The sequence below is a fragment of the Meleagris gallopavo genome, chromosome 1 (assembly GCF_905368555.1).
Source record: "Meleagris gallopavo chromosome 1, MGAL_WU_HG_1.1, whole genome shotgun sequence".
Classification (NCBI taxonomy): Eukaryota; Metazoa; Chordata; class Aves; order Galliformes; family Phasianidae; genus Meleagris; species Meleagris gallopavo.
The window spans coordinates 50,990,084-51,018,073 of NC_139404.1; the positions used below are offsets into that span (position 1 = coordinate 50,990,084).

Consider the following 27,990-nt stretch of genomic DNA (forward strand, 5'->3'; position numbering starts at 1 on the left):
TTTGGTGCCTCTTCTCTGGTTATTGCCTCTTCTCATGGCTGAAGTTCCTCTTCCCTGGAAAATGCACATTTGTTTCATTTCTTACTTTAAACAGCTGCTTTGATTTCTGTGTTTTGTCCCCTCCAAAACACCACCTGCCCAAGGCCCAAAACAGGCAAGATCTAGTCTTGAACCAGTGACCTCTTTTTCAGAAGAGAAAACATCATGTTATTCCAGTTGATTATATTGGTATCCAACTCCGTAGAGTCAGAAAGGGATCCTGCCCTCTACTAACATGACTGCACATTGCTGGTTTTAGTGGCTGCTTGGAGATCACCCTGATACAGAGAAATCTCCACGTAGCCAACAAATGCACAAACTTCCCTTCATCTAGGGGATGGGATCAACAGAAAAAGATTACTGACAACAGTACGTCTCTTCCAGGAGTCCCCCTCTTCAGTGATAACTTGCTTTGAATTATGGTTTGGTCAGGTATATATTAGAACAGCCTTGAGGTGACTGTAACTTGCATCAGAGACTAAGCCAATCTTTTCTGGTCTAATGGTCAGAAAAATACAAAGGCAGCACAAAGCCACCTTTAGCTGCCACACTGTCTGCACTGTCTCAGATACCATTGAGAAAGCTAGAAATACTCAGCTCCTCTAAAGAATTCACTTTAGATGACAGGAATCTAAAATGTTGATATTTTTATGCATGGAAGGACTATTTGAGGGTCATTTTTTTTTAAGAATACTATGGCATCCCATGGTCTCTGTGGCTAATTTAGTAGAAATTGATGATTGCTTTCACAGAGAAGGAACACAACAATAGTTTCACTAATATTTTTAAGCCTCTCAAAGTAGATTTACTTTCCGTGACATGTGGCATCTCCAGAATAGACAGTGGCAGATTATGGTATGAAATTTTTACTGGTACCAATCAGGATGACATTCCCAGCCTTCTGGTGCCATCACTGGTCAGAAAAACAAGGACTAGCAGATGATTTACTGCAGGAAATGTCCCATTTTCCATTGGCAAAAACAATGCTTCTGGTGAGGTTTCAGTTTTGTACTTTCTCTGCGTAACATTGCTGTTCTCTGCTCAGGGCAACTGAAGTCATTCCGATAGTGCATTATTTCTCATTCCTTGATGTATCCCAGCTCCTAGTGTCCCTGGAGCACAAGGAAATGCTTCCATGCCCATAATAAATATATGGAAAATTTGGGACCCAGGAAGGCTAAATGGTTTGTCAAATATAAAAAGACTGTGGCAGAACTGAACTCACTTTTTTACTGAAATTTAGGTCCATATCCAGATTATTCCTCCACCATCTTTCCAGAGCTCTGTTTACTTGGCCCCACTGCCTATCACAACACAGAAGGACGTGGCTTGTTTTCCAAGTGTGAAATACATAGATGATCTCTAAACAACTATGGAAATGTCACGGATGCAATCAGTAATGTATTAGAACGAATTCAAGCTCTACAGCACTTCTTGCCTGGATTCTTTGCACATGGGAGGTCTCTGCAGGAACTGCATCAGATCTAGCTAGTCTTCCACTGGAGTCAGAGAGTGAGCCAGGAAAAATCTTATTCCCTCAGCAACTGAAATCAAACTCATATTTTCCTCAGCAGAGCTATTTTAAGTCATTCATTATTATCTTTTTTTCTCTCAAAAGCAAAGTCCCTTTGATACTCAGAGATTCTTAGAACCAAGTGGAAAGGGAGAACACCAGGGTATTGTTCTTACTGCAGTTGCAGGCGTACTTGGTACCTAGAAAAGGATTTGTTAAAAAACAACTCTACAATGCTTCAAGTCAGAAGAAGAAAAAATAAATAAAATAAAACAAAGGAAAAAAAGACAAAGAAAATCCATGCTGTCGATGTCTTGAGCAGTGAGACTCTCAGGGAAGTAAGGCCTCTGTTGGCATCCTGGGTCAAATCCATAGCTGGTACAAGTGAGCATAAACCACTGATTCTTCTGTTCTGCAATAATGCATGTGAGGCTAAGCAGCAGATTATCTCATTTAGCCTTTGTGATGTAAGCAGGATCCAATACTGAGTTCTTGTGTACATCTGCAACAGATCGTGTTTAATAGCAACAGCAGTCATTGTAGGTATGCCTTTTCACATTTTGCTGGATACCAGCTTCCTCCTGGGGCTGTCCATTTGAGTTGGAAGCCACCTGGAGAAATTTTTTGGTGTGTTCTTCTACCACACAGGTAAGCCATGGCTGTGCATCCACATTAACTTGCCACAGCAATACAAACTCATGTATGCTACATGATGCGGGCAGAGACAGTTTTGGCACTTCCTATTGCTTGTTTTCTACCATGCAACAGCACAAGGAACCATCTCAGTATCGTTTGTTTCTTTTTATCACCTGCCTTCTTTTTTCCTTCTCATTCCTGTTCAGCAGGTGCCTTCAGCTCTTAAGTTCCCAAGCATGTTCCCAGATTTTTTCCAATGTCAACTGTAGAACTAAAAAGGGATTTTCTGAATTTGACAGATCAGATTGTCACAAATCTGGCTGAGAGCCACTCGTTGGACATGCTTCAGATTGCTACCCCAGAATCCAGCTGCTGATTTTCCAGTGTGCTTTAAGCCTGTGGAGCATAAAGAGAGACAAGCACTGCACCTGACTGGGTTTCTCCAGGGATGGTTAAGGGGCACAGAACCTTTATTGACTATCCCCTCCCAGGAGCTTGACTTCCTGCTGCAGTTGCCTCTCCCTGAAGGTTCATACAACTTCCCCAGGTAGCTTAAATGCAGCCTCTCACAGAAAGCTGTCATGAGGCACGAGCCTTCTGGCTTACACTTTATTTCATCAGGCACTGCTTGATGTAAAAAATGTACAATAAAGATGAACTTTGCTCATAACATCTGAACCCAGCACTGCTTGGAAAATACAGATCATGAGAAAACAACAAACACAATGCCCTATGCACAGTTCCCTCTCTCTTTGACTCTGTGGGGGATCCCCTACCTTCAGGTTGCCAGCTCATAATTTGTCTTTTCTGAACATGGTTATTCCCTCCACTAAATTTAGCTTTTTCTTTCAGAGAACATTCACTCCCCTCTCTGCCATCTACTCTCTCCTGCCTCTTGATGAAGTTTGCTCTTTTGTTCCTCATCCAAATCTTTCTTTAATCCTTTCTGTCCCTATGTGTCCTTGTTCAGCTTTTCATAACATGCAGAGGCCTCAGCAATCCCGTCATCCTTCTATTGCATTTCAGTCATGACCCACAAGGATTCTAGGACCAGAGATATGTGAAGAGCTTCACGATCTCCCCCGTCTAATAATAAGTACACATCCACACTGAAACTATTCCCTCAGCAACAGCTATGTGACAACACCATAACATCAAGGAGACACTCAACTCATACAGAGGTCCCAGAACAACTTGAGTTGACATTCCAAACTGACATCCAGGGAAGACCTAGTACTAATCCAGTAGCACTGAAAGCTCAGTGGGTACAGTGACTTTGAATGAGGTAGAGACTTTGCCTAAGCGAGAGACTTGGACATCTGGTTCTGGAGGATGCCTGCTGACCTGGATCTCCTCCACCTATTCAAGTTCCTTGAGCAGGAGCTCGGACCATCAAGAGAAGATGAGGATGCAGGTCGTCTTCCTTATGTCAGGGACTCAGAGTGCAGCAAAACCTGCGTGGTTTTGTAGGTGGAAGGAAAATAGGTGGAAGCATCACATTATCTGCAGCTGCAGCTCAGCAGATGCTCCAATTGCACAGTGCAATTTATGAGCCGTGATGGGGTATGATTTAGAGGACAGAGAGCTTTAGTTTCATCAGGAACATGGAGGTGAGGGAAGAATTCCCATAAGCAGGCAGTGAATAAAGCTTAGGGTGAGACAAAATCTTCCTACGTTGACATGCCCACACACAGACCAACGCACAGATCACCCTTGGAGTAAAGATGGTTCGATGGGCTCTTATTATAAATGATCCTTGGCTAACAACATAGACAAAGTAATTTATGGCTCCTCCTGCATTTCTGAATAATCTTTAGTAGGTTGAATTGTCCATAAATCTATTTGCTGTTCTTTGGATACAGGTGTGAATCCAAGGACTCGCTGACTCTTAAAATGATGAAGTTTGGCAACCAAAAAACACTTTTTAGATCAAGGATTCACTCTCCCCTGCTTAAATACTTCAGGAAGTGGTGACACATTTACAGGAAGTAAGATCAGATTCTGATAAGCAGGGCTGAAATAACTTGCCATTTTCGGAGCAGAATGAAACACATGGCAATTATAATGCAAGAAGTGTTATGAGGATGTAACTGTTTAAAAGCTGATTAGGAAAAGAGGGACTTGGCATCCAATCTGGAAGGGCAGTAGAGGGAAGGATGGCTGCATGGCAGGACTCCTGTTGGTGTATGAATGTCTGCGCCATGGTGGCATTGTTATCCCCTTCTTGTCCTGACAATGTACAGTCAATGGCACTTCAGGAGGTGGGTGGGGGACATCTGGTTAATGAGGAACAGATGGACTTTGCAGGACGTATGCTACACCTGCTCCTTCCTCCACTGCTCCCTCCCTTGCTCTGTGATTTCTCTGTTTTCCCCTGCAGCTGAGCTCTTCCTTCTCCTTCTTTTTACATGGGAGGAAACGTTTGTGTGCTACCAAGAAGAAGGAACAAATATCTCTGGTCAGAGCCACGTGTAATACCAGCAAATACAACTAGGAAATTTCAGTCCTACACACTGAGCTGGTGCCTGCTTACCATGTTCCTTGCACACTCAGTCCCTGGACCCTCACACCATTATGACACACAACTGAATTACTGCTCCATAGAGCCTCCCCTGAGCCTGGCAGACCTGTGGATATGGACAGCTGCTAGCAAGATGTGCAAATCTGATGCCTCAGCACAACAGAAGCAAGCGGTGGGCAACAGAGCCCACCTTCTTGTTTTCTGTTCCTCTGATATGATCTATTTAATTGTTTAAGAAGACCATCCTTTGCAGCCTGGCAACATGGCAGCTTAACCCAGTGTGAAAATTCCTGTGTTTATCCCTCCTGGTTCTCCTCTTCTAGCTCATGGGGTGATTTTTAGAAGAATTGCAGTGTTTAGAGCTGGCAATCCAAATTTCCCTTCCGTTCTTCTGGGTCTCTCAGATCACGCAGGTAGAACTTGTATCTCTGCTCTTGCCCTCTCATCCAGTTATTGAATACCAGTGAAGTGGGTTTCTTGGTCTCCCATAAAAGACTGAAAAGCTGAACACAAATCAGATCCTGAGAGAAATACGAATTCCCAAAGGTTTGTGCATCTCACAGCCCAGAGGAGAGAGCACAATGTTCCTACATATGCTTCTACAAACGAAATCTTCCTAAATCCCTGTGTTCCAACCAACGCTGACAAAATAGCAAAATAATTCCTATCAAGTTCCAATTGGCTTTCATTAATACTGATGGCTTTTGTTAAGATTTTCTCCCTGAGAGATATGACAGAAAAGTCAGTCCCTAAATCCATTCTTACTCCTTACAGCAATTTTACTCCACTATGGTTATGCCTGCTCACAGTTACAGAGTTGAACTGATCCCTCAGTTTAAGTTACATGATATGCTTACGTAGCATCAGAACAAGGTTTTGCACCTTCCTTTCACTCACTGAGCATTTTATTGTGGGTGAACAAAGTTCCCTGAATCAGTCCCTTTCAAGGGCAGCTAGCAGAGGTACAGTCAGCAGTCCAGCCATGCTACCTTCTTCTGATTCTCTAATCTGAAAGCTGCTACAGTGTCCCAAAACGGGATTAATTTTCTGTGTAAGTCTGTTTAGGATAAAAGGCCTCTGTGTCCCTTCTGTGGTTTCTACTCCAGCTGCCCTTGAGATACAATGGATTTTATATATAGGGCACAGACATAGCATGAATGAGGAAGGAGAACTTCAAAGGAGGGTGATTTAGGCAGGGTGAGGTGGAAATCAAGTTAATTCACTTTATTTGAGTTGATCATTTCAATGAGGAAAATGGACTGAGTCTCTGTGGTATTCTCACCATAGCACACAAATGCTGAGCTAGCAGACAGAGGCATCCTCTGCCAGGTACTTGACTTTACGGGCAACTCGGAAGTATTATTCAGTATATATCTCAGCCAAAGCATCATGACTACATCTGATTGCCCTTGGGTTGCCGTCCAACATCTTTTCCATACTGCCTCTCTTTTTGCCTTTTCCCAAATGAGCCCTCGCTCCTCCCCTATATCCATGGGGAGTTAGCAAGCAGACTACCACAATGAGTTAGCAGTACTACAGCAGTACTTCAGCAGTCCAAAGCCTGCTGGCAGGATGGAGCATACCACAGGAAAAGCCTGTTCATCCCTCTCCTTCTGCCATTCATCAGAAGCTGATGTGCACATCTTAGCTTTTTTCCTTTATGACTGCTATGGAACTTTGCTCCTCCCTGGGACATTTCCTTCAGTGCAGAGGAATGAAAGTTGTGAGACTGTTCTTACACTGCTAATCTTCCACAGGTTATGGAGCATAGCAACACAGTCTGGAACTGGTGTACACTTCACTGAGCTCACAGGGAGATCCCAGACTGAAGATCCCATACAGAAATCCTCAGGGACAGAACATGCTCAGTCATCCCTGGCAGCTCATCCCCAGACTACACCATCCACATACAAATGAATGTTGGGCCAGTCAGCACTATTACTTTCCATCTGCTTGGATAGCTGTACACTTCTTGCTTCATCTTAGATTCTTACTTCAGACATCTCTCATAACTCTCCCTGCACACATTCCTCAAGGACAACAATTTTTTAATTTAAGTTCTCTAACCCCATAATAGAAATATCTGCTCAAGGTCATTGATTCCTTCTGCTGGAGTGGAGGAATGGATTTGGAGTTATCTGAGAGTTTCTTAACAGCATAACTTTACCATTTAACAGTTCCCTTCCCCTCAACCCCAGGGTGCAGGTCTTGGCAATAACGCCATCTCCAGTGTTGCTCCTCCAAATAGCCCTCCATCTGCTGAAGAGTGAAAATCCGTGTCAGTGCACCTGAACCTGTTCCCTTGCAAGGAGATTTTCTCTGTACTGCCCCAGATTTGTCAAGTCCATTATGAAGAATCCTGTTGTGCAGAACTTCGATTCCAGACGTGCTGCTTTGTCAGATAAATGCAGGTTGAAAGTGTGCAGCTGCATTCCTAGAGAAGAGGGCTACAATTCCCCAGAGACCCTCGAAGGTCCAAGACAACTGCAGTCATGACCCCATTGCCTGTACCAGTCTCATCACTGCAGTAATTGAATAAATTTGTGCAAACCCCACTGGAGAGGGAACAAAGATAATAACCCCCATTCTTTTTTGTACAGCAAGTGCATGTCTAGAAGTGACCTGGCAAGCCTCTGAGGAAACTCCGTGCCCACGGCTGAAGAGGAAAATAGTTAGGACTTACTGCTGGTTTTAAGAATCAGTGGGATTTGGATATTTGCTGCAATTTCTTGTGAACTACAAGATGAGTTTTTGTTTTCCAAAGAAATGCATTGCATTTTGACTGCTGGCACTGCTTCATCAGGATTTGTGGGTGGCCCATCCCTTGAAGTGCTCAAGGGCAGGTTGGATGGGACCCTGGGCAGCCTGACCTGACAGGTGGCAGTCCTGCCCATGGCAGGTGGTTGGATCTTTAAGATCCCTTCCAAACCAAACCATTCTGTGATTCTATGATTCTATGATTTCAGGAATCCCTTTTTCCTGCTTTGTGGATAGCACTTCTTACATGTGGTGGGCCCATGTTCATCCCAAGTCAAAAAAGTCACCTGTGGCCTGAATTGGAGTTCAGTTTCAGTCATTTTCTCTCATTTGGTTTCACTATTAAGTTGGAAATAATAATGCATTATAAATCTTAAGCCTGGATTTCCATCTCAAATGAACTCAAGGGCTTATCAGTTATGATAAGCCTTATCATCATGACCAGCCAATGGAGTGAATCTGCTGAAGCACTCAACCCTTCCTTCTGTTTAGACTCGTATGCATGCTTCTTTTTCTTTAATATATGATGCCCCGCAGATGTCTGTCAATATGCAGCTAGTCTGGGAAAGCCTGTTTTTCCCTATGCATGGTTTTAAATCTCATTCCTTTTCTCCTTGCAAGTTCTAGTTATAGCCCAAGTTCGGCAGCTGGATCCCATGACAGGATGAAATTTTACAGTTTCTCTGTAGGTATTTATAGTCCGGCCATTATCATGCTGTGTATGTATTTTAGTACTGGGTTTCCAGGCTTTGCGATGATATAACACTGACTTTCACCTCTGGTTGTGATTGCTTATAGACACCTTCCAATCACAGGGAACTTGATGTTGGGAAAGAAAAGGCAGTCAGACAGCTGTGTTAGTCAAGTTTGAGTTATAGGATGGTTGAAGCCTTTTGGTGGAAAGAGACCTCACAAAGTCCCTAATCAGGACCTCAGAGCAGGGTCAGTTATGAGGCCAGGCCAGTTTGCTTTGGACTTTATATAGCGAGAGTCAGGTTTGATATCATATCCCAGTAGAACTTCAAACAAATGCTGTATGTCACTAAAGAACAGTGATTCTCAAACTTCCAGAGGCATATGGCTGTTTAAAAATTAATACTTATTTTGTTGGTTTGTGCACCACATCTTTGAAACTTATCCCTGCTCCTTACTCTAGCAGCCCCCCTTATGTACTGATCCAAGACTGAAAACAGCCCATCTTAGATCTTAAACCAATATATGTTCCAAGACTTGCTGGGCCAGATTCTTGTAAGAAAGCCAAAAAAGGCATACTGTATGACTTCTCCTGAGTGATGCACAAAAGTATAGAGAAACAGATACACATCAAGACAGAGTCTTGTCATGTCTAATGGTACAGAACTGACTTCCTGAGGTTTCACACAGAAGATCAAGGAAATGTTCCAAAAAAGGCAGAGAGAGGCTGGAGATTGAAAAATGCAGTCTTTGTGATCTTCACTGCCAAGACCCTTGAGAGTTCATGGGTGGACACCAGAGGTTGTGAATCCATGGAAACATCTCTTGTACATCTCTGGACCAGAAGGTGAAATCTCACACAGTTTATTTCTAATCCCTTGCAGTCAGATGCACGTGAGACTCTCCTTTTCTCTGGCCGTGAGTAGACTCCTCTTTGTGAGTCACCTCTTACATGAGTTGTGTATATTGCAGCAATTTATGTCTTTCAAAGTGAGCCTGGAGACATTTCCAACCATCAGGGTCATCGTCAGAGCCCTGGGACCAAGTGTCTGAACCCAGTGCAGCTCTCTTTGATTAGCTTGGGTGCTGCTGGATTTGGATTTCTGCACCAGGAGGCAATGAGCTGCTGATGGCAGGAGAGACAAGAAGAAAAATATCCTTGTGAAATTGCATTTGTTTGGCACTTTATGCAGGAAATTGACCAACAGCACAGAAGGTTTAGTAGTTTTGTAATGCAGTGCAAACTGGTCAGGAAAGGTTTAATAGCAACACCAACATACATAGCTATTTCAAAAAACTCTACTGTTTTTTTTCCCTGAATGTGATAAGGGCTCATAGTTCCTATGCACTGAGGATCTGCTGCTGTAAGTCCCAGGGCTGAAAACTGTGTCAACCAGGACTGCTCAATAGTTCAATGGCCCAATGGACAAATGGGAGGACAAAAACACAGTAAAAAGCAATCTGAGACCACGTGACAGTCTGTCAGCCAATGCCACGGATCTGGAAAACCCTGGGTTGTAATTAGAAACAGTAAGCATTTCAGAAAGCAGTATCCCCTGCTGTGATACGTGTTAGATAAACACAGAAAAAGGCCCACTCTGGGTCAAGTTCAATCGAAGCAAACCCACAGCCAGAGAAACCTTCCCAAATTTTCGTTAGATCTCAGGAGGAAATTCTTTACTTAGAGAGTGGTGAGACACTGGCACAGGTTGCCCAGGAGCCGTGGGTGCCCCATCCATGGAGGTTCAAGGCCAGGTTGGATGGGGCTCTGGATAGCCTGAGCTGGGGGGAAGCAGCCCTGCCCACAGCAAGTGTTGGGGCTCAATGACCTTTAAGATCCCTTCCAACCGAATCCACTCTATGATTCCATGATTCTATGATTCCATGAATCCCACATCCCAGAGCACAGTGTCCAGCTGGGAGCGGAGGCTGTGTTGGAGATGGCTTCTCCACTCCCTGCTCAGAGCTACACAGCCAGAGGAACCCAGTCAAATGGCTTTGCAAACAGCCCCCAATCTGCGTGCTTATTTTCACTAGTACACCCTGTAGCACAGCGTCACAGCACTGCATATGGTAGATGAGCAGTTGGCGTTTTGTTGGGTCTGAAATGCAAGTGTTTTCAAGGGCTGCTTATCGGTTTTATAGCTAGCTTATAATCTATACGTTAGGCATGTAATGGTGTGCAGGAGCACGATTGATCCAGAGCTGGATGCGGTAGCACTGTCGGCTCTGTCAGTTCTCTTCTAAATGGTTCATCAGATGTTTGCAATGCCGGCTCCTTTACTACCTTGATTTACCCGCAGCCATGACTGCACTGCAGCCATTTCGCTGCATGCAACATCTGGGAATGAGCTCCAGGACTTCCCCACTCAGGAGCCGTTTGTCCAATGAGCCACGAGAGTGGTTTGGCTGGCTGGGATGGAGAAGATGGGAGCTTATAAGTAATAAAAATTCCGGCAAATCGTATACATTTGGCTGCATTCACAGCTTGAGCTAAGCGAATTGGAGGCAGTGTGAGCTGCTGTAATATGTCATTTTCTCCATCCTGCCGGCACATAACTCACACAACTTCAGCTATCTCTACCAACGCCAGACTCCCCTACATCTGTCCCTTACTACCCAATAAGCCAGATAGCGATGTGGTGCTCATAATAGCACCTGCAAGGCTGCCCTGAGCCACAGCAAAAGCATTCCTAGAGCAGCCAAGGAAAGAAATGTAGCTGGGTAGACCAGTAATTGAGAAAGCTGATATATTTCTGCCAGGAGAAGGTAGCAATTCATACCCTCTACCTATCATTATCCTTAAGTATTGATTCCCCAGTCACATTTTCTTTGTTAAATGGCTTATTTCATCAAGGAGGGATTCTGCAGCTGCAGTCAAAGTGGGACTGAGCGCATGCATACATTTGGACTGCACAGTGTATGTGACCTGAATTTTGGAGTAGCCTCTAAGGCTATTCTCCTAATGAAATCTCGGTGTGCTGCGTCTCCCGCTGCTGGTTAACTCCCACCATCCAATGGGACTGTCAGGATCTGGTGTCTTACTTTGCAAAAATTATGTGGTGACCATCAGACACGTGAGGAGATGGATTTTAGTAAACAGCACGTTAAACATTTCTGTGTGATCGTTCAATTTACGTTAAACAAATTCGCTTCGATTGTGTTCCCACTCCATTTGAATCTGCCTTCTGTGAGTGTTCCAGCAACATATTTACTGGCATGGATTTTCACCCAAACAGCAACATTTAAGTGAACGCTTTTGTAAAAAGCAGATGTGGAAACTACAGTGAAACAGTATTTGCTATTAATGAGTTAAAGCCACTATCAAATTGTTACGGAAATGCTTGTTTGTTGGAAACTGAGAATTTACACACAATGATAATTGTTTCCAAATTGCTTTTTTTGGGGAGCAGTTTCTTTTTTGGGGGGAAGAAGCAATGGAAAGTAAAACATTTTCCATTTCCAGTTGATTGCATGGATTAAAAGTCATTCAGAATATGTGCCCAGTCAAAAAAAAAAAAAAAAAAAAAAAACTCTAAATTTTACATCTCATATACTTAAAGGAATGCTGGCAGAAACAGTTTAGCAAACAAATCAGAGGTTGAAGTGACCTTGTGTTGTCAAAAAACGTCAATCAACAAACAAATTAGGGGAAATTATGACTTTCCTCCAAAAAAGATTTAAAAACAGATGGGAGTAAGGATTAATTGTTTTGTGGGACTGAACATCTCCCAGGCTCTTCAAAAAAGAGAAAGATTTTCTACTGATCAGGCACAGAATCGTACTTTTACACTGCTTTTAAATCCTATCTTTTGTAACATTTGTTCTGTGCTGGAAGAATGTAGGTTGTCCTGTTTCACAGTGGAAAAATACAAGAATGAAGTTTTAAAAAACAATTGGAAGCAAATCTGAGATCAATTGAAATCAAGACAGAGAGAGAAGAGAGAGAAGAGAGAGAGTCCAGGCCAAAAAAGCAGAATTGAAAAAGATAGGTCAACAGCTGAAGCTGTGTGGGACCCTGAGGAAATTGGCACTGGCAGAGAAATGTGAGTAATGGCACAGACGGGAGCAAATCACTTTTGGAAACAAAGGAGAGGAATTTGAAAATTTGCCTCAAAATGCATGAGAAACAAAGAGTCTGAGATGAGCAGGCAAAGATGCAATACTGTTGTCTTCTTGTGCACACAATTTGGAAAAGTGTGGAGCAAGAAAGCTGCAAAGGTCAGACTGTACTGTAGACATGGGGACTGGTAGATCTGCAATTGGGACATAAGTAGGTTGGGAAAATGAGTTGAAAATTCAGAATAAACGTAGAATCATATAATGGTTTGGATTGGAAGGGACCTCAAAGTCTCACCAGCTCAGGCTGCCCAGGGCCTCACCCAACTTGTCCTTGACTGCCTCCAGACATGGTGCACCCAGAGCTTCCCTGAACAAAAATAAGGCCCAAGTTATGCCTAGCACACACAGATTAGATCTCAAAGAGGGATAGGACAGAAAGATGAATTTTCTGAGGCATTTTAGATTAAGAGGACCTATTCCAGCTGTGAGGTAGTTAACTGAGAAAAGCAGGTACAAATCCAGATGCTTTCTTATGCAAACAGTACTGCAGGTAAGCAGGGAAGAGCCAGTGAAGATATAAAAGATATGTGTATTTGAGCATTATTGACATAAAAGTGACTGGTAGAGCTCACAGGAATTTTCTTCTGAAACACATTTTTCATCTGTGAAGTCAGTCTGTTGAAGCTGGCTCTCTGCTGGAACATACTTTCTAGTCTCAGCGGAAAAGGTTGCTTAGATCTAAGATGGGATCACTAGTTAGGAGAGAAAGGGAAGAGGCAATCAAAAGAGCCAAGTAATTAGTTCATTCACCTAAAATAGAGAAAATCCAGGGTGAAGACTTTGCTGTATGAGAAGAAGAATTCTGAACCAATGTTTTCATAATTTTGACAGCAAGCCCAGCTGCTACAGTGCTACATCTTCTAGGGCAGGGTTTTCTCCCTTCCTCAGAGCACATATAAAAACAACTGAGGAGGTCTGGATATGTCACAACACAAACAGCAGATTTATCTTGAAACTTCTAGAATACCTAGCTGCTTTGCAATATCACCGCCTCTCCACCACTTAAGGCAGAAGAAGACCATGAAGCAGCAATATTCTCCTGCATGGAGCCTCTGGCTCTGATGCCAGAAGTAAATGAGTTCTGTGTGGTCATGATCAGGTAGTATACAACTGCATTTTCATAGCTGCTCATTTCTGAGTGCTCATCTCAGATATTTTGCACTTCCTGCTCTATTTGGTATTGTTCAAAGGTGCTGAAGACCTACTGCTCCCTTTCAAGTCCAACAGCAAAGCAATTAGGTTATTTCAGACAGGATTCCCAGAAATTGAGATGCATAAAATGAATGAACACATGAAAATATTGGCCCTAATATCTCTGTGACTCAGCTTTTCCATTTCTACAATGGAGAAAATGATGCTTACTGATTTTTCCAAATACTTCTGAGCTCTACAGATGTAAACCAGAATGGATGTTAAGTACGATAATCATTTTTATTAGAAAAATACATAAAAGATCATTTATTCCTGGAGAAGGAATCCCAGAACAGAAGAGGCATCTCTGTTTGAAGAAGTGCTTGAAAGTTGAGTAGCTGCTAAGAAACCAGAGTACCCTCATCCCTATAAATACCCTGAGAGGAATGGAGCGGGAAACCATTTCACAAAGCTGCCACAAGGTGAAAAAGAGATGGGTCCAGGCATCATTAGCAGCAAGGAGATCATTAGATTTCTGCACTACGGTCTGCATGAACCCACAGTGAAAGTGACTGAGGACAGTCATGTGGGAGAGATAAGAGGGAGTGACTCTCTTAAGCAGTCTATGAAGAATAAGAAGGATCTGGGTGCTTGTTAAATGGAAAGACGATGTCAGTGCAGGAGCCTGGGAGCACAGCAGATAATGGCTTATTTTCAAAGAGTTGAGCAGTTCACCAGAAGCTAAGGAATTACTGGAATCAGAAGTAAAGTAAAAAGACGGAGTAAGGAGATAGGCCTAAATGATGAGTGGTAACAGGGTCAAGAGAGGTGGTTGTTTTCTTGAGTGAATGAATTATGTCAGATGCTTCCATGGCCACAAAGAGAGTAGGAGGAGAGCCATGAGAAAGGTTCTGGAAAGAGAGATTTTAAGTCTAGGTGAGCTAAACCAGGGCAATCTGTGACTAAAAGACAAAAAAAAGTATATTGTACATGTCTGGAAAAAGACTAAGTGAGAACAACATGGGTGTTCTGGGAAGAACAGCAGAGTCTTAGAAATGAGGAGAAAGGGCTAATGGCAGCTAGAGAAATGAAGGAGGCATAGGAGCAGTACTACGCATAATGAACTGCCCTAAGTCTCCTGCAGGACACGGAGAAGGGGTTCATGCTGTCGTTCCCAAAGGTATAAGCCAAATGATTGAAAATCAGAGACTGGACAAAGTATCTTGAATAAGATCTTGAAGTGATGGATATTTTTTCTGCTCTTTAATGCAGCCAGTGTTGGACAGAAATGGAGATTATGCATTTCTGCAGGTATTGCCATAATAGACTGAGAGGAAAGGATTATACTGTTGTTATACAGCAAAGGAACATTAGTAGGCATGCAGGCAGAATGTTTGAAGGCAATCAAAAGTTCAGTGTGATCCTGAGATGAAGAGACAACAGAGAAGTGGTGCAAACCCAGGAAGGCAGCAATGGGAAGGGATGGAAAAGTTGGGTTCATTAAGCAGAGTCTCAGAGGTCAGGAAGCTGAAGGAGAGAAACTGCATGGGGAGGAAGGAGAAGTAAATAGAGTACCATAGAATAATAAAACAAAGACTGTAAGAAATCTGAAGCATTGTAGAAGGTAAGAAAAAAGAAATTCACATGCAGGATGCTGTCTCAGGAGTGAAGGAGTGCTAAGCTGTTTAAAAAAAATAAATAGAGGAGGATCCACTTAGAGTTTCAGAAACTGAATCCATCACATTTCACAGCCTAGTGGTCCAGATGCTGTCCTTGCTCTCACAATGATCTAACTGAGCTTAAACCTAAAACCTGGTTACCCAGGTCTGGCACATCCTGTCCCTGGCTGCCACGTGGAGGTGAATTCTATCCTCTTTCCATCTTCCATGGTGCACGTCCTTTAGCTCTTGTTTTCCACACATCTCGGGAAAAGAAACTGTTGTTCAGGGGCTGCTGTGAGATTTCTGCTCCTTCTGTCCCAGATGTTACCCTGAACAGAAGGTGGGAGATGGAGATTCTCCTGTAGGGGATCCACAGGGATGGGGAGGTTTCTTGTTTATGCTGTCAGTTCTGTCCTGCGGGGAGCACTCTTAGTTGGACATGATCCAGAGAAACTGCAATAAACAGCAGAGAGAGCAGCACTGATCTCCCCAGAACCCTGTAGAATGTGGAAATGGAGAGCTCTTGAGAATGAAGGCAACCGCACTGCCTTCCTCTCTGTAGTGCCCAACACCCGTGGGCCAGGATAGGAGATGTTCAGCCCCACAGTGCACCCACGGCCTCATCCCATCGCATGCAGACAGCGCTTTCCCTGTGACCGCCTCCTCCTGGGAATTATCGCTCCCGACGTGTGGGTGATTGATTAGGCAGGAGCAACCCAGAGGCAGTGCTGCAGTTATTCAGAGTAGATCACGAAAACACAAACCCACTCAATTCTGGGAGACGTAGAGGCCCAGCAGGACTGTAGGGTAGGCTTAAAACTCACACTGAAAGTCTAGTGCACAGCAGCATTATCTTTTCCTTACCTGCTGTTCCACTTGTGTCACTCTCTCTGCTTGAATCTCTGTGTTGACTCCCAGCCTCCTTCGACATCAAAGTTCAGCTCCTCACTTCATTTCCAGGGCCTCACGTGGCTCTGATGGGGCTCGGTTTCTTTTGTCCCCTACTCTACCCTGTGCTGACCCACATCTCCCACTCCTCAGCCGCTTCACATCCCTAAAGCCATAGCTCTGCTCCTCTTTCCCCCTCTCAAGCCCAGCCTTGGCCACTTCCCTGCCACCCACCCTCAGGGCTCATTCAGTGCAGCTGGTCTTCCTTTGCTAATGACTTCCAAATCTCCTGTGTCCTTGGCAAGCGTTTCCCCTTCTGACTATTAACTTTGTTTACTACATTGCATCTTCAGAATGAGGAATGATTCAGAGATACCCAGCTAAAGCCAGGAGCAAACAAGACATGAACATGCAGTGGTTTAGCTTGTGACATTTCTCAGATGCTTCCTCATTCCAGCCTGCACATCTCAGACCTAATCACGTTCCCAGTGATTTCCCATTGGTCTTACAAGTAGCAGGATCCAGGCTTCGTGGATGCAGCCCAAAGGCCTGAGTGCTGGGAGCCCCTTTTGGAAGAGTTGAGCTGGTGCCCCAAAGGTCAGGGTCTTTGTATAATGAAACTCTAGGGCAAAAGTCTGCCTTTGTAGCTGCCAGTAAAGTGCCATGTACACATGAAGGCATTTGGAAATACATAACGCTTCATGGTACAAGTAGACAGCATTAGCAGGGAAAGGCTTTCCCCTCCCACTCACCCTTTGTCTATCTGCTCCTTTCCCGTTGTCAAAATTTAGCATCCTTCACCGAGAGACTCAGTTTTGTTCTGATGCTTGGAAAGCATCCAGTCCCAGCTTGCACGCTGCTCTGCCAGTCTCCACAGGTATTCTGTACACAGGGCTTCCAGCTAGTCAAGAAATGCTCTATCTTCTCCCCTCCCTGCTGGGGAATCTCCAAGCACCAGGGTTGTTACAGAATCCTGGTGGCTGGGCAAAGCCAAGCATTCTTGCTGTGATGTATTAACCCCCTCCGCTTTGTTCCACATCAGCAAGCACATTGCAGCAGAAACTCAGAGGCTGGCCATAGAGAAGTATTTGCATGGTTAGGTCTTAGTTTGGCCACATCTCATTCTGATATTCACTAGAAGTGTTCCAGGAAAGACAGTTTGGGCCAGAGAGAGATTCATAGAGGAAAGAGGGAGACTAGGTGGGACAACAACAACAACAACAACAACAACAAGAAAGATTTTTCTAGACCAAAACCATGAGTTTGATGTACTGAAAATGTCAGTAAGCTGACAGTTCAGGCATTCACCTCATTCATCTGGAATTCAGGTGATCAAGTCACAGTCTCTGTAACCCTCAAAGAAATTTCCTCTGAAAAACCCTGACCACCTGCTAGAGAGAAAGGCTTTCTGCTGCAGCTGTAGCACAAGGAAAAAAATAAAAAAGGGTTTACTCATGGAAAGGCAAACACAAAGTGAGGCTGAAACGCTGCAGTTCTTTGATCTTGGCACACGTCCTGACAGGCAGCTCCAGCACAAAGATAAGATCACGAGGGTAAGATCTGAGGTGCAGCACAGCATTTTAAGGCTCTGTTGCTTCTCATACTGCTGTCAGTGCAGCAGTCAATTAGAAAGTGGGGAAGGGGCTGGAATTTCAGCTCAGTGTTTCTAGAAAGAACTGAGAATTTTTCCAGGGGAAAATGGGCAAGCCTGGAGGAGGTTTTGGCAGCCTCCAGGAGACAAACTCTGATTTTGCAGGTTTCATAGCAAGCTTCAGATCCAAGACCTACCTTACCCAACATATGGGGCAGACAGAGAGGTGCAGTTTGGGGCAAGAAGCTCTGATGGGTACATCTCCAGAGAATCTGATCCCAGCCACATGAAGTGTTCTATGATAGTATTCTATGATAGCTGGCTCAGACATGATTCAAAACCCTGAAACGGCCCTTCAGGTTTCTAACTGAGTGTAACGGGACCAGGTCATGTTAGAAATGATATTCCCCAGTCTGGTACTGTGAGTAAATTTTATCCTGTTATGAATAGCCTCCTCCCCAGGACGCAAGAGCAGTGTTACGTGTAGCAAAGTGGAAAATGCTTCAGAGATTAGCCCTAGCAGTAGATCCAGACTCTTTCGTAATGAATTAGTGTGTTCAATGAATGAAAAAATATTGGTGCAGCAGCACAGCTTGCAGTCAAGCTTCAAAGGGGTTCTGATGGCTGAGCAGCCCTACCTGCTCTAGTCGTGCCACAGGGGCTTTAACGCTCATCCTTCACAGCCTCCCATCTGCTTGCTCCTTTCCAAATCATCCTCCCCTCTCTGGCCTCCACTCACCTTTCTTGCAGGCATCATCCCTAAATCTGGCACACTTCTGCCCTCCGTGGATTTCATTTTAAAAGCAAGCATAAACTTAACAGGATACAGGCGCATGCACACCCATAAATGTCTCATGATCGTGTGCTGCTATAAACCTCCCTCTTCCAAACACCCTGCTGGCACTGTTTGCTTGTTAAATAACCCCAGTGCTGTGCTTAAGTCTAACTTTTGTTACAGGCACTTCAGGAGAGGGCCAAGGCACTTTGTCTCCTTGTAAAGCACCAGGGTATCTGCAACTCAGGAGAAATAATAATAATAAAATTATTAACGTTCTAATAGCAGCCTCCGAAAGCTAACACTGCTGGTGAGGGTTGGCATTTGTTTTCTCTAGCTGCATAACGAAGGGACCTGAAATTAAATCTGTGCAATACCTCCTCCGACATCTGGTGTTTGATGTAGATTAGGATCACCTAGTCAGAGCAGCACTCACTCACCTGGTGATGTCGGGAGCTGTGGCACAGCTGAATGCCATGCTTTGGTGTAATACCTCATTCAGCTCCACATGGTGTAAGCTATGCTTGCTAGCACTTTTTTGACTGGGGAAAGGGCTGCAATGAGGGCTATTCCCAGCAAGGGGACATTGCCGGGGTGGGAGGTTCCCTCTTCAGCCATTGGAGATCAATAGCTTTGTCCCCAGCTGCTGGCAAGAATGGGGTTGCTGTGCATCACATCTGCCCCATTCTCCCCCTGGTTTCTTTATTGCTTTGGGGGCATTAGCTTCCTGAAGGAACAGCAAAATCCCCAGTGCACTTTATCTTAAAGGGATTAGAGATGCTCCCTGTCTGGGCGCAGCCTGGGTAAGCTCAGTAAGCGCATAATGGCAGCTGCGCTCACGTGCGACAGCCCCGCACTGGGGGACATTCCTCAGCCTTGCGTGAAGGACTCTGGGTTCCCCCAGTGTCAGATATGCTGGAGGAAAGCCAGCCCTGCCCTTGCTCTGCTTTCTTGCCTAAAACCATCTCCGTACTTGCCTCCTAGCCAAAAGAGGGTTTGCATGCCCAGCAAAGCCAATCACCCCAAGTCTTGCGACTGTGGCTGATCTCCTAGTTTTCACTATAGATATCAATTGCTGAGCACACGGGATGGGATCTTACCAAGCCCTGGAGGGGCTTACAGAGGGGCAGCAGTGCCAAAAGGGCAGAGGATGTGGAGGATGGAGCAAAAGCTGCTGTTGTCCTTGGCTTTCTCCACTCTCTGGATTATTTCCCTGGGGTACTCGGATGTTTTTATTATTAATAACTAATTTTTATCTAGCACTTTGCATCCTGAAGGACCCTAAAGCGCACCACATACTTCATAAGCTAATTGCCAGCTGAGCCTAATTCCTCACTCAGTTGTGACCATATCTGCTGAAGGAGCAGCTCAGGGTCACACTGGGTTTGCACCAGTTCAGCCGAGGACAGCCTCTCCCTATAGATCCAGCAGGATATGTCAGAGATAAATGCAGCGTAGGGTTGGAGGTGAAAAATTTGAGTTGCCTTTTCTCCTCCTTCATAATTTAAAAATGACTAATGAAATGGTGGTCACAAAGCCTTCTGACCATGGCACTGCAATTGTGAGTGTTGGTATCTGTGTGCCGTGACTTCCAATCACCCCTAGAGTTATGATCTCACCACCCACCCAAAACATGACCTTCCGGGGCAAACCTGGCCCTGTCCTCCAATGTATACACACAGATCAGCACCGTAGCTTTGTCCGGGGAGAAAATGCAACCCCAGCAGACGAGGTGAACCATAAATCTTCTGCCGCAAGGATTTCCTCTGTGTGCTTCTGGGGAGGACCAGGCTGAGCTGAGCTGTGTGCTTTCAGTTCAGGTTGGAGGCTGTTCAGTGCCTACGTCCCCATCAGCTGGGATGATGTTTACACATTCTGCTTACTGAGAGTTTGATGTTGTATCCCTGTATGTAAAAACTGTCCTAGTTGCAATATTGCTGCCATAACAAGGGGGAAAAAAAAAAAAAAAAAAAAAAAGAAGCCACAGCTCTTAAACACTCCCTCCATCCCATCCACTCCTTTCCCCCCAGGCTTCTATTAGTATCTCCCTTCCCCTGACATCTGGATGTGCCGCCGCAGCTTGGGATTGCCTGTGGTAGCGGTGGAGCAGCTCCTCTCCTCCCACACCTTATGCACATCATTTCTCTCTCACTGCAGATAATTGCATCACCCTTCCTGTCACTCGGCTCACAGTTGTAGTGTCACATTTGACTCATTTTCCATACACACACAAATGTTCTTGCTACAAATTGCCAGTTTGAGTTTGGCTGTGTTTCTTTTTTTTTTTCTTCCCGAATATCTCAATTTCTTTCATTTGCCCTTTCTGTTTCGTCAGGACTTCTCTCTATGCCCTGACCATCCTCTGCTTTCATTCTTCCACCTTTCACCTGGCAGCACTGGTGCTGCAGTTGTGCTCTGGGAGGTTAAATCCCAACACGGCACTGCAACATCCAAGCTCAGATACTTAAAAACCCTTTTCTCAATCCCTTTTCTGGTTCTCAGCTCATATGCAGACCTGTTTTGCCTCTTCTTAAATGGAAAAGGCAGTAACTTCTACCAGCTCAGCTGACATACCTTGAAGACCCAGTGGCAGGTCTTGTACACGTGGAAGTTCACAAGGTTTTGTGCACCAGTCTCTGCAGAATTAGTTCCTAAACAATTTGTTGAGGAATCAGAGACGCTGTCAGTGCTTTACACGTCCATCAAACCACAAAGGAAAACAACAGCAAGAGAAACTCAAATGCCTTCATTGATGTGTCTACATGAAATCACAACATGCAATTGCTGTATATGTAGATGTAAAACTGTTTTCAATTCCAGCTGGGAAATGCAAGAAATACAACATTAGGAGGAGTGAGCTTACCCATAGCTTTAGCTAAGCCTACAACGTTTTTTCTGCTTATTACTGTTTTTAGAAGAAATTCAGCTCAGGTTTGATTCTGGCAACGTCTAGAAAATAGAGGCAATTGATTACCAGGGGAAATGCTTGTACTGAACGTATGCAAAAAAAAGAGAAGGATTTTTTGAATGACTTTTATTATTGCTGTGTTAGGTTTTTTAATTTGTAACTTGGACAGATGTCTAGCAGTGCCTGAAAACCAGCCACCCGCAATGCTTTAGCTTATAAAGCTCAAACGTGCTGGATTTGTCTCTGCACCAAAACGCCTTCCAGAGCCTTTGCCCAGTTCCTCAGCCAATCCCCCTCTCTGCTGTGACAAAGCAGGGGAAATTCCAAGCAGTGGCATGAGCGCTCTTGAGAATTACAAGCCTATAACAAGAAGGTGCTTATAAATGGAAATCTTTGGATATTTGGATATTCTTAAGTATAGGTTTTGCTTCTGTTGCACCGCTCTCCACAGAGGCCGTGGAGTGGGAAGAGGAGGCAGGGAGGCCTGGTGCCCAGGAGGAGACTCAGCACCATGAGGCCATGATGGGAACCTGGCTCTGCTCACCCTTTCGTCTCTGGTGCTGGTGTCTCACTTTTTCCTCCCCTGCCCACCTGTGTCAGTGCTTCTATTTCCATCTATGAACTGCCTCCCAACCCGAGTCATCCCCCCAGAATTGCTCCTGTCAGGCTGCTAACTGCTGCAGTGTTGGTCATGGCTAATGCAGTGCGATATAGCCCTTCCTTCAGGCTCCTCAAGGCACTGTAAGGCAGAGTTTGTACCATTATACTGCAGAAAAACCTCTTTATTATCTGATCCTTAGCAGCAGCTGTAATAAACACGATTATTAATGATAAGGTGAGGAGAGCTGATATAATGGTTCTCCCTCGTAGGCAGGGGGGATATTCTTTAATAACTGTAAGATCAATTTCTATTTTGCATCAGTCCTTTTACAGTTTTCTTTGCCCACAATATCTGAATGATTTCCAGTGGCACATTAAGTGATGGGGCTTGATATCAGTCACATGTGGTTTGTTCTTTTATCCTCTCCCCAGGGAGAGAATTATGTATGCAGCATACTGGTTATGTTGCTAGGGTTTTGTTGGTTTTTTGTTTAACATATGCACTGCTGCACGTTTATGCTGGGGAAGGCCACATCAAAGCAGGCACGCTGCATTTACATGAGAAGGTGATGAGGTTTCTGATGGCCCTTACTTCCCAGAGGATCTCCAGTATTTCCCCACGCTAAGCCCTGCAGACTCCATTTCCTACCCCACTGGTGTCACAGCACCGTTTTGGGACAGTGATGGCAAACTTTCTCTCCTGGCTTGCAAATCCTTTGGCAATACTTGTAAAGCTCACATACCAGCAGTTTGCCATACAGCACTGGAATTTGTCCTCCAAGTTCTGAGCTTCGCCACCTGGTTCCGAAGAGAATAATCTCAGAAATAGAATCTTGGAGCAGAAAGAAATGTTCGAGCTCTGTGTCCTCCCTCCTGCCTTTCCTGTGCCGTTTTCCTCATTTCTTTCATGGACAAATAGTAAATATCAATTTAATCTGCAATGACAATTACTTCTAAGGGAGGAATCACAAGTGTGGATTTGGGAGGTCTTTCACGTGGGCACAGCCTTCGTGTTCATCTGAGAGAAGGTCACATCAAGGAGGAGCACGTTATGTTTGAACTGAAAAGTGAAGAGAAATATCTGGCCCAAACAGCTCCAGTGTCTGATCTCCTTCATGTTTCTAATACAGATATCCTCAGGCTGTTTCCCCAAGGCAGGGAAATACCGTTATTTGCTCTGTCTGTGACAGAAGAGTGGGGTTAAGTGACTTGCTAAAACGATACAGGAAATGTGTGGAGGTGCTGAATCCTTGGCTAACACTGAGCCATCATTCTGAGCTTTTAGAGACAACAGCTATATCCAGCCACCTTTATTTATTTCTCCAGAAGCCACCATGCCAAAACCTCTGCTAAATTAGAGAGGGAGGCTAAAGGAAAGCTTTCAGCGGATTGCTTTTTTCCGTAAATGGAAATACCACAAATCATTCTGGGAAAAACAGGTCTTTCTGTTCTCTTCCCTCTTTGTCTGCCTCTCTCCTTTTGGATGTCTCTCCCTCTGGCTCCCAGTTTTCAGATGTACAGTGCTGACCATCTAAAAGCATTCCCTTCTCCCTGTGGGAAGGGAGCAGCTTTGTATTCTTCGGAACTTACTATTTGCCAACGGATTGCACTCCGCAGGCAGGCGAGACTTCTGAAAAAGTCAGGGCTGCACAAAGCAGCACAAAAATAAACCGTGCCATCAACAGCACTGAGCCAGGTTCCCATCAGGGGTAACTTGGTCCGGCTCGCGCTGCAGCAGAGCCGGCAGCTGCCAGCTGCCCTGCATAGACAGCATGTACCCAAACGATGGCTGGCCGCCTTGCAGGAGGTCTCTCTGAGACCAAGTACTCAGTCAGTGCTGATGTTTATGCGTTTTAGACGTTCAGTCCCTCTTGGCGCTGAATGTGTCAAGAGTGCAAAGTTCTGCCTCTGCTCCCAAGCTTTCCAAAGCTTGGGCAGGTAAACGCTGGGGGTCTGACTGAAGGACACCCAGCAGCATCTTGGAGGATGCTCTGGAATATTGCCACGGTGTCAGAAGGCTGAGGGCCAGAATTAGGGGTGTTTTCCATGGACCTGGGCATTCACACCCTTTTGGCCCTGAGACAAGTCAGAGCTCTTCCCCTGCTGCTCTGCACATCCAAAATCAGGCTGCCCCAGGAGTCCCACAGCAACATATTGGGTGGAAGGAGGTGGCTGAAGAGAATGAGACTGAGAAATGGGAGGAGGATCTGGAGGGGAGAACTGGAAGCTGGAAGAGCTGCAGTGAGAGGGTGGAAATGCGTAGCTTGAGTTTCTCGTGGGCTTGCAAAGTCACAGTGCTCAACACCTGTTTGGGGTTCACAGCATGAAATAGTTCATCAGGAAGAATGGGAAGGGCAAAAGGACATGAGTATGAATGAGGATACATCATTCCTCTCTCCTTAAAGGGGTCCCAGAGTTCTGCACATCCTCCAAAATAGAGATGTGCTCATGCACAGGCATTCAGAGGTACTAACTGTGGTGTGGAACATGGTTCTTCCTTCCCTGGCTTTGCAAACGACATGTGCGGAATGGGAGAAAGGCCTTCTGTCAGACCTCTGAAACACTGATGAGCTTTTCTAAACCCTCCCGACAAGTGGCTGAGGGGCTTCCACTGGCACAGGAGCCGGGGAGGCTGTCCCACCATCCCAGCAGGCCACAGATGTCCAGGATAGGATTGCCAAGCTGCCTTGGCATGAGAGGCGACTTCTCCACATTGAGCTGATTTCTCAGCCGTCGCATCTGCCCTGAGAACACACACAGCCTGTGACAGCCGTGCAGCCACCCTGTGCCTTCTGGAGGAGTGCAAGGCAGAGCAGTGCTGTCCCCCCATCTCATGGGGTGGGTCTCCAAGGTAGAGATAAGAAATGGTTTCAGCAGCATGCCTGTGGCAGAATAGAAATTGAATCTTGTTCTCTCCTATTCCCAGTCACCACGTTAATGACCTAAATTCTGCATCCTTTCTCCATCCATTGCCCAGATGAGCTAGGAGGCATTGGAGGAGAAGCCGTGGCAGCACAGGCAAGCATCTGTCTTCTGGGGCCACAGCTCCATGCTGGTATCACAGATAGCAGCAACTCAATGGGACCAGCGCTGCCCACGCTGCCCTCATCAACACCAATGGGACTGAACCAGGACCAAACCAGAGCAGCACATTGTCCCAGGGTGAAAAGCAGCTCCTCAGTGCCACAGCATTTTAAGCAAGCAGGGTTGGACAGCCCAATGGCCAAACACCCTGATGAGCATCAGCAGCAGCACACTTTGAACATCCAGCACTGGGAGCAGGTTTTCAAAGAGCCTGCCTGTCCACTTGCCTCGTACTGTGTGGGCAAGTAGCAGGTGAGAGTGTAGTGGGGAAATTTGCTTGGCTGTGGATCTTTCCCTCCAGGAGAGCCATGGCTGAGAAGCAGACACTTAAGGTAACTGCATTGTGGAAGGATGATTAATAACTTAAAACCCATGGGTTAGATGTGGGAATAACACTTCAGAGATACATGGAGAGGCTTTGTTCCTACTTTCTCCTCCTAGTGCTTACCTTTTACACACACTCCACTGTGACTAGCCTCTTCTTGGAAGCTCCTTGAACTAACAGCAAAGGGTGATAGGTATCTCACAAGTACCAGGCAAAAACTGACAGGACCCAGAAGAGCCAAGAATAGGGGCTGACCCAGAGAAACTTCAGTCTGTGCAATCTCCCAAAGCTTGTCCCAGCAAGGCTTTGCCTGGAGAAAAACCCAGAGAGAATCATCTGTGTTTCTACATATTCCCAAATACCTGAGAGATCACTGGAAATCATCTGGAACTAATCTTCCGAGACATGACTCAGGAACCTGACATGGTGCCTGAGGTCTCAGTCTGGCAAGAGTTAGCCTGGAAGAGCTCTAGGTTCCTCACAAACAACCCTTCCTGGAGGCAACATCTATAGTTGTGGTAGCTTCAAAATCCCCTGCCCTGCACACCCAGCTGGTACCATGGCTGGGCAAGGATGGCAGAGCAGGTTTCTCAGGTTGCAACAAAACTTGTCATTCTCAGCATTCAGGTTGTAAAGTCCCCTGCTGAGGGCTCAGTCAGTTTGAAACACTGATGGCTGATCTACAGCTAGGGGGCCCCCTGGGACTGCCATGCCTAGCCATGCACCCACTTGGGTACTGTGGTCCTCCTTCCCAAAGAGCCCTGTACCAACATGAACAACCAGGTGCCTCAATATGCAATCAATGTCCAGTCAAACAATGGCCATGATGATGACTATGCTCAAAGATTACCAATCTGCTGTGGTATTGCTGATTTCAAGAGGAGAGTGACACAAACGTTGAAAAGAAGAGACTGGTAGAAATCTCAGATGATGATGGACTGTGAAGATCTCTCTGGCCTTCTGGTGAGATGGGTTTGCTGGTCATAGAGTGCGTGAAAGAGGGTGCCCCGTGGCTAAAGATGAGAGGCTGGTAGAAGCACCTGTATGGGGGATTTTCACCAGCCTGGTGAATGTGTGGGTGGCCCAGATTCTCAACCACAGCAGAAGATTTGGTTCCTCCAGCACATGGGGTCCTTGGCTGCAGGGCTGCACCCCAACACTCATGCTGAACTTCTTGCAGGCTTAATCTGTGAGCAGACGTAAGAGGAGGCCTGCTAAAGGCACACAAAGCAAGCAGTCATACGAAGCAAGTAGATTAGGAGCTTTTGTTCTTCTCATACAACAGCGGAACAATGGAACATATCCCGCCAGTGAAATGAATAGGTATAGCAAATTCACAGCAGAGGAAAACAAACACTTCTCTGCACAAATACAATCAGCCCTCTGTACGCAACACCACTGGAATTCACCGAGGCTATGCCAGGTGAAATTCAAGGGGAGAATTGGACTCTCTGTAACTATGCAAAGACCTGAAGTTGCTTCAGTTGATGCCAACAGAAGGGATGCTAACCCATGAGTTTTGCCATCTGTGACTCCAGTTCCACCTCCTACAGAGGTGGGACAGACCTCTTGTCCACGCATGGCCAAAACCTCCAGTGCTGCCAAATCCCAGAGCAAGGGATACTGGGCCAAGTAGACATCAGTCTGTATCTGGCCCGTGTACCTGTGCAAAGAAGAGGGAGATGGGTGTGTGAGCATGTGAGGAGAGCAGCTAATGGTCCCCATGTGAGTGTGCATGCTGCCTGGGAGAGAGGAAGGGAGGGAGTAAGGAGCAACACAGAGGGCAGTTGCTCCTTCAAGGAGGTTGCTGGTGTCTCATTTGTTCTTTTTTTCTCTTGTTCCCTAGGGAATTTTAAAGGTCTGTGTAAGCAAATCGATCACTTCCCTGAGGATGCAGATTATGAAGCCGATACAGCAGAATATTTCCTCCGTAAGTCCACAGGCTCTTTTCCCTGAAACTGCTCATAGGTGCTGTCATCGGGTGCCTTTTGCTCTCTGAAAACAGTGCAGTGTAGATCCTGGATCCTGTGGAGCTCAGGGGGCAGAGGGAGGGACGGCTGTGAGAGGTGGGCAGGGGCCCCCCAGATCCACTGAGTCTTTGCATCTGGCAGCAGTCTCACCTCCCTGGGACCTGCCATTGAGACAGGTCGTGTCATGACAACCAATGGCATTTCTTATTAGCAGCAATTCATTGTGATATAAACCCAGAGTCTTCTAACCCAAATGCATCAGAGTTTGGCACGTGACAATAGCAGTTGCTGAGCCCCTCTCCAGTGGGCAGGATGTGTGGGGACAAAGGAGGGCTGCAGGGGCCATTCTTCATAGTTGCAGCTGATTCTACAGCCAAATCCTGGGCACAGGAACACCAGAGCTCCCCTCTGTATCACTGACCTAACTCAAGCATCCTCTCTGTCCAAACATGCCCACCTCACATAGAACAAGGTTGTACTTCCTCACCTCATACTGTGATTGCATCAGATCTAAGAAATTTGCTGGACTGCAGTGAATGGAGACACACATTTCTCTCTTGTTCCACCTCTCTCCAAACACTGTGTTTCTATAGAGCAGACCCACAGCACACATCACTCCAGCTGGCAATGAGCCACCACTTCCTCCTACCCTGAGAGCTCAGCTGAACAGGAGTCACTCCCCCTCCCAGGTCTCCCCCATTGCCTTCTTTTCCACGCTCTGCACACTCACAGCATCTTTTGGCACCATGAGAAGAGATCTTCTCCATTCAGGAATC

The 27,990-nt window shown here is 45.5% G+C and overlaps 1 protein-coding gene across 3 annotated transcripts in view; it reads left to right on the plus strand.

Moving 5' to 3' along the window:
* CACNG2 (calcium voltage-gated channel auxiliary subunit gamma 2) overlaps nucleotides 1–27,990 on the plus strand; it is a 56,636-nt gene that overhangs the window by 25,618 nt on the left and 3,028 nt on the right. For 2 of the 3 annotated variants that reach the window (XM_085227060.1, XM_003202225.3), the window contains one exon: nucleotides 27,091–27,174. In XM_085227060.1, the coding sequence (XP_085083186.1) occupies nucleotides 27,091–27,174 (84 nt within the window). Of the gene's footprint in view, nucleotides 1–42; nucleotides 27,175–27,990 lie in introns of those variants that run through there. The other variant, XM_085227049.1, reaches the window with a different exon arrangement.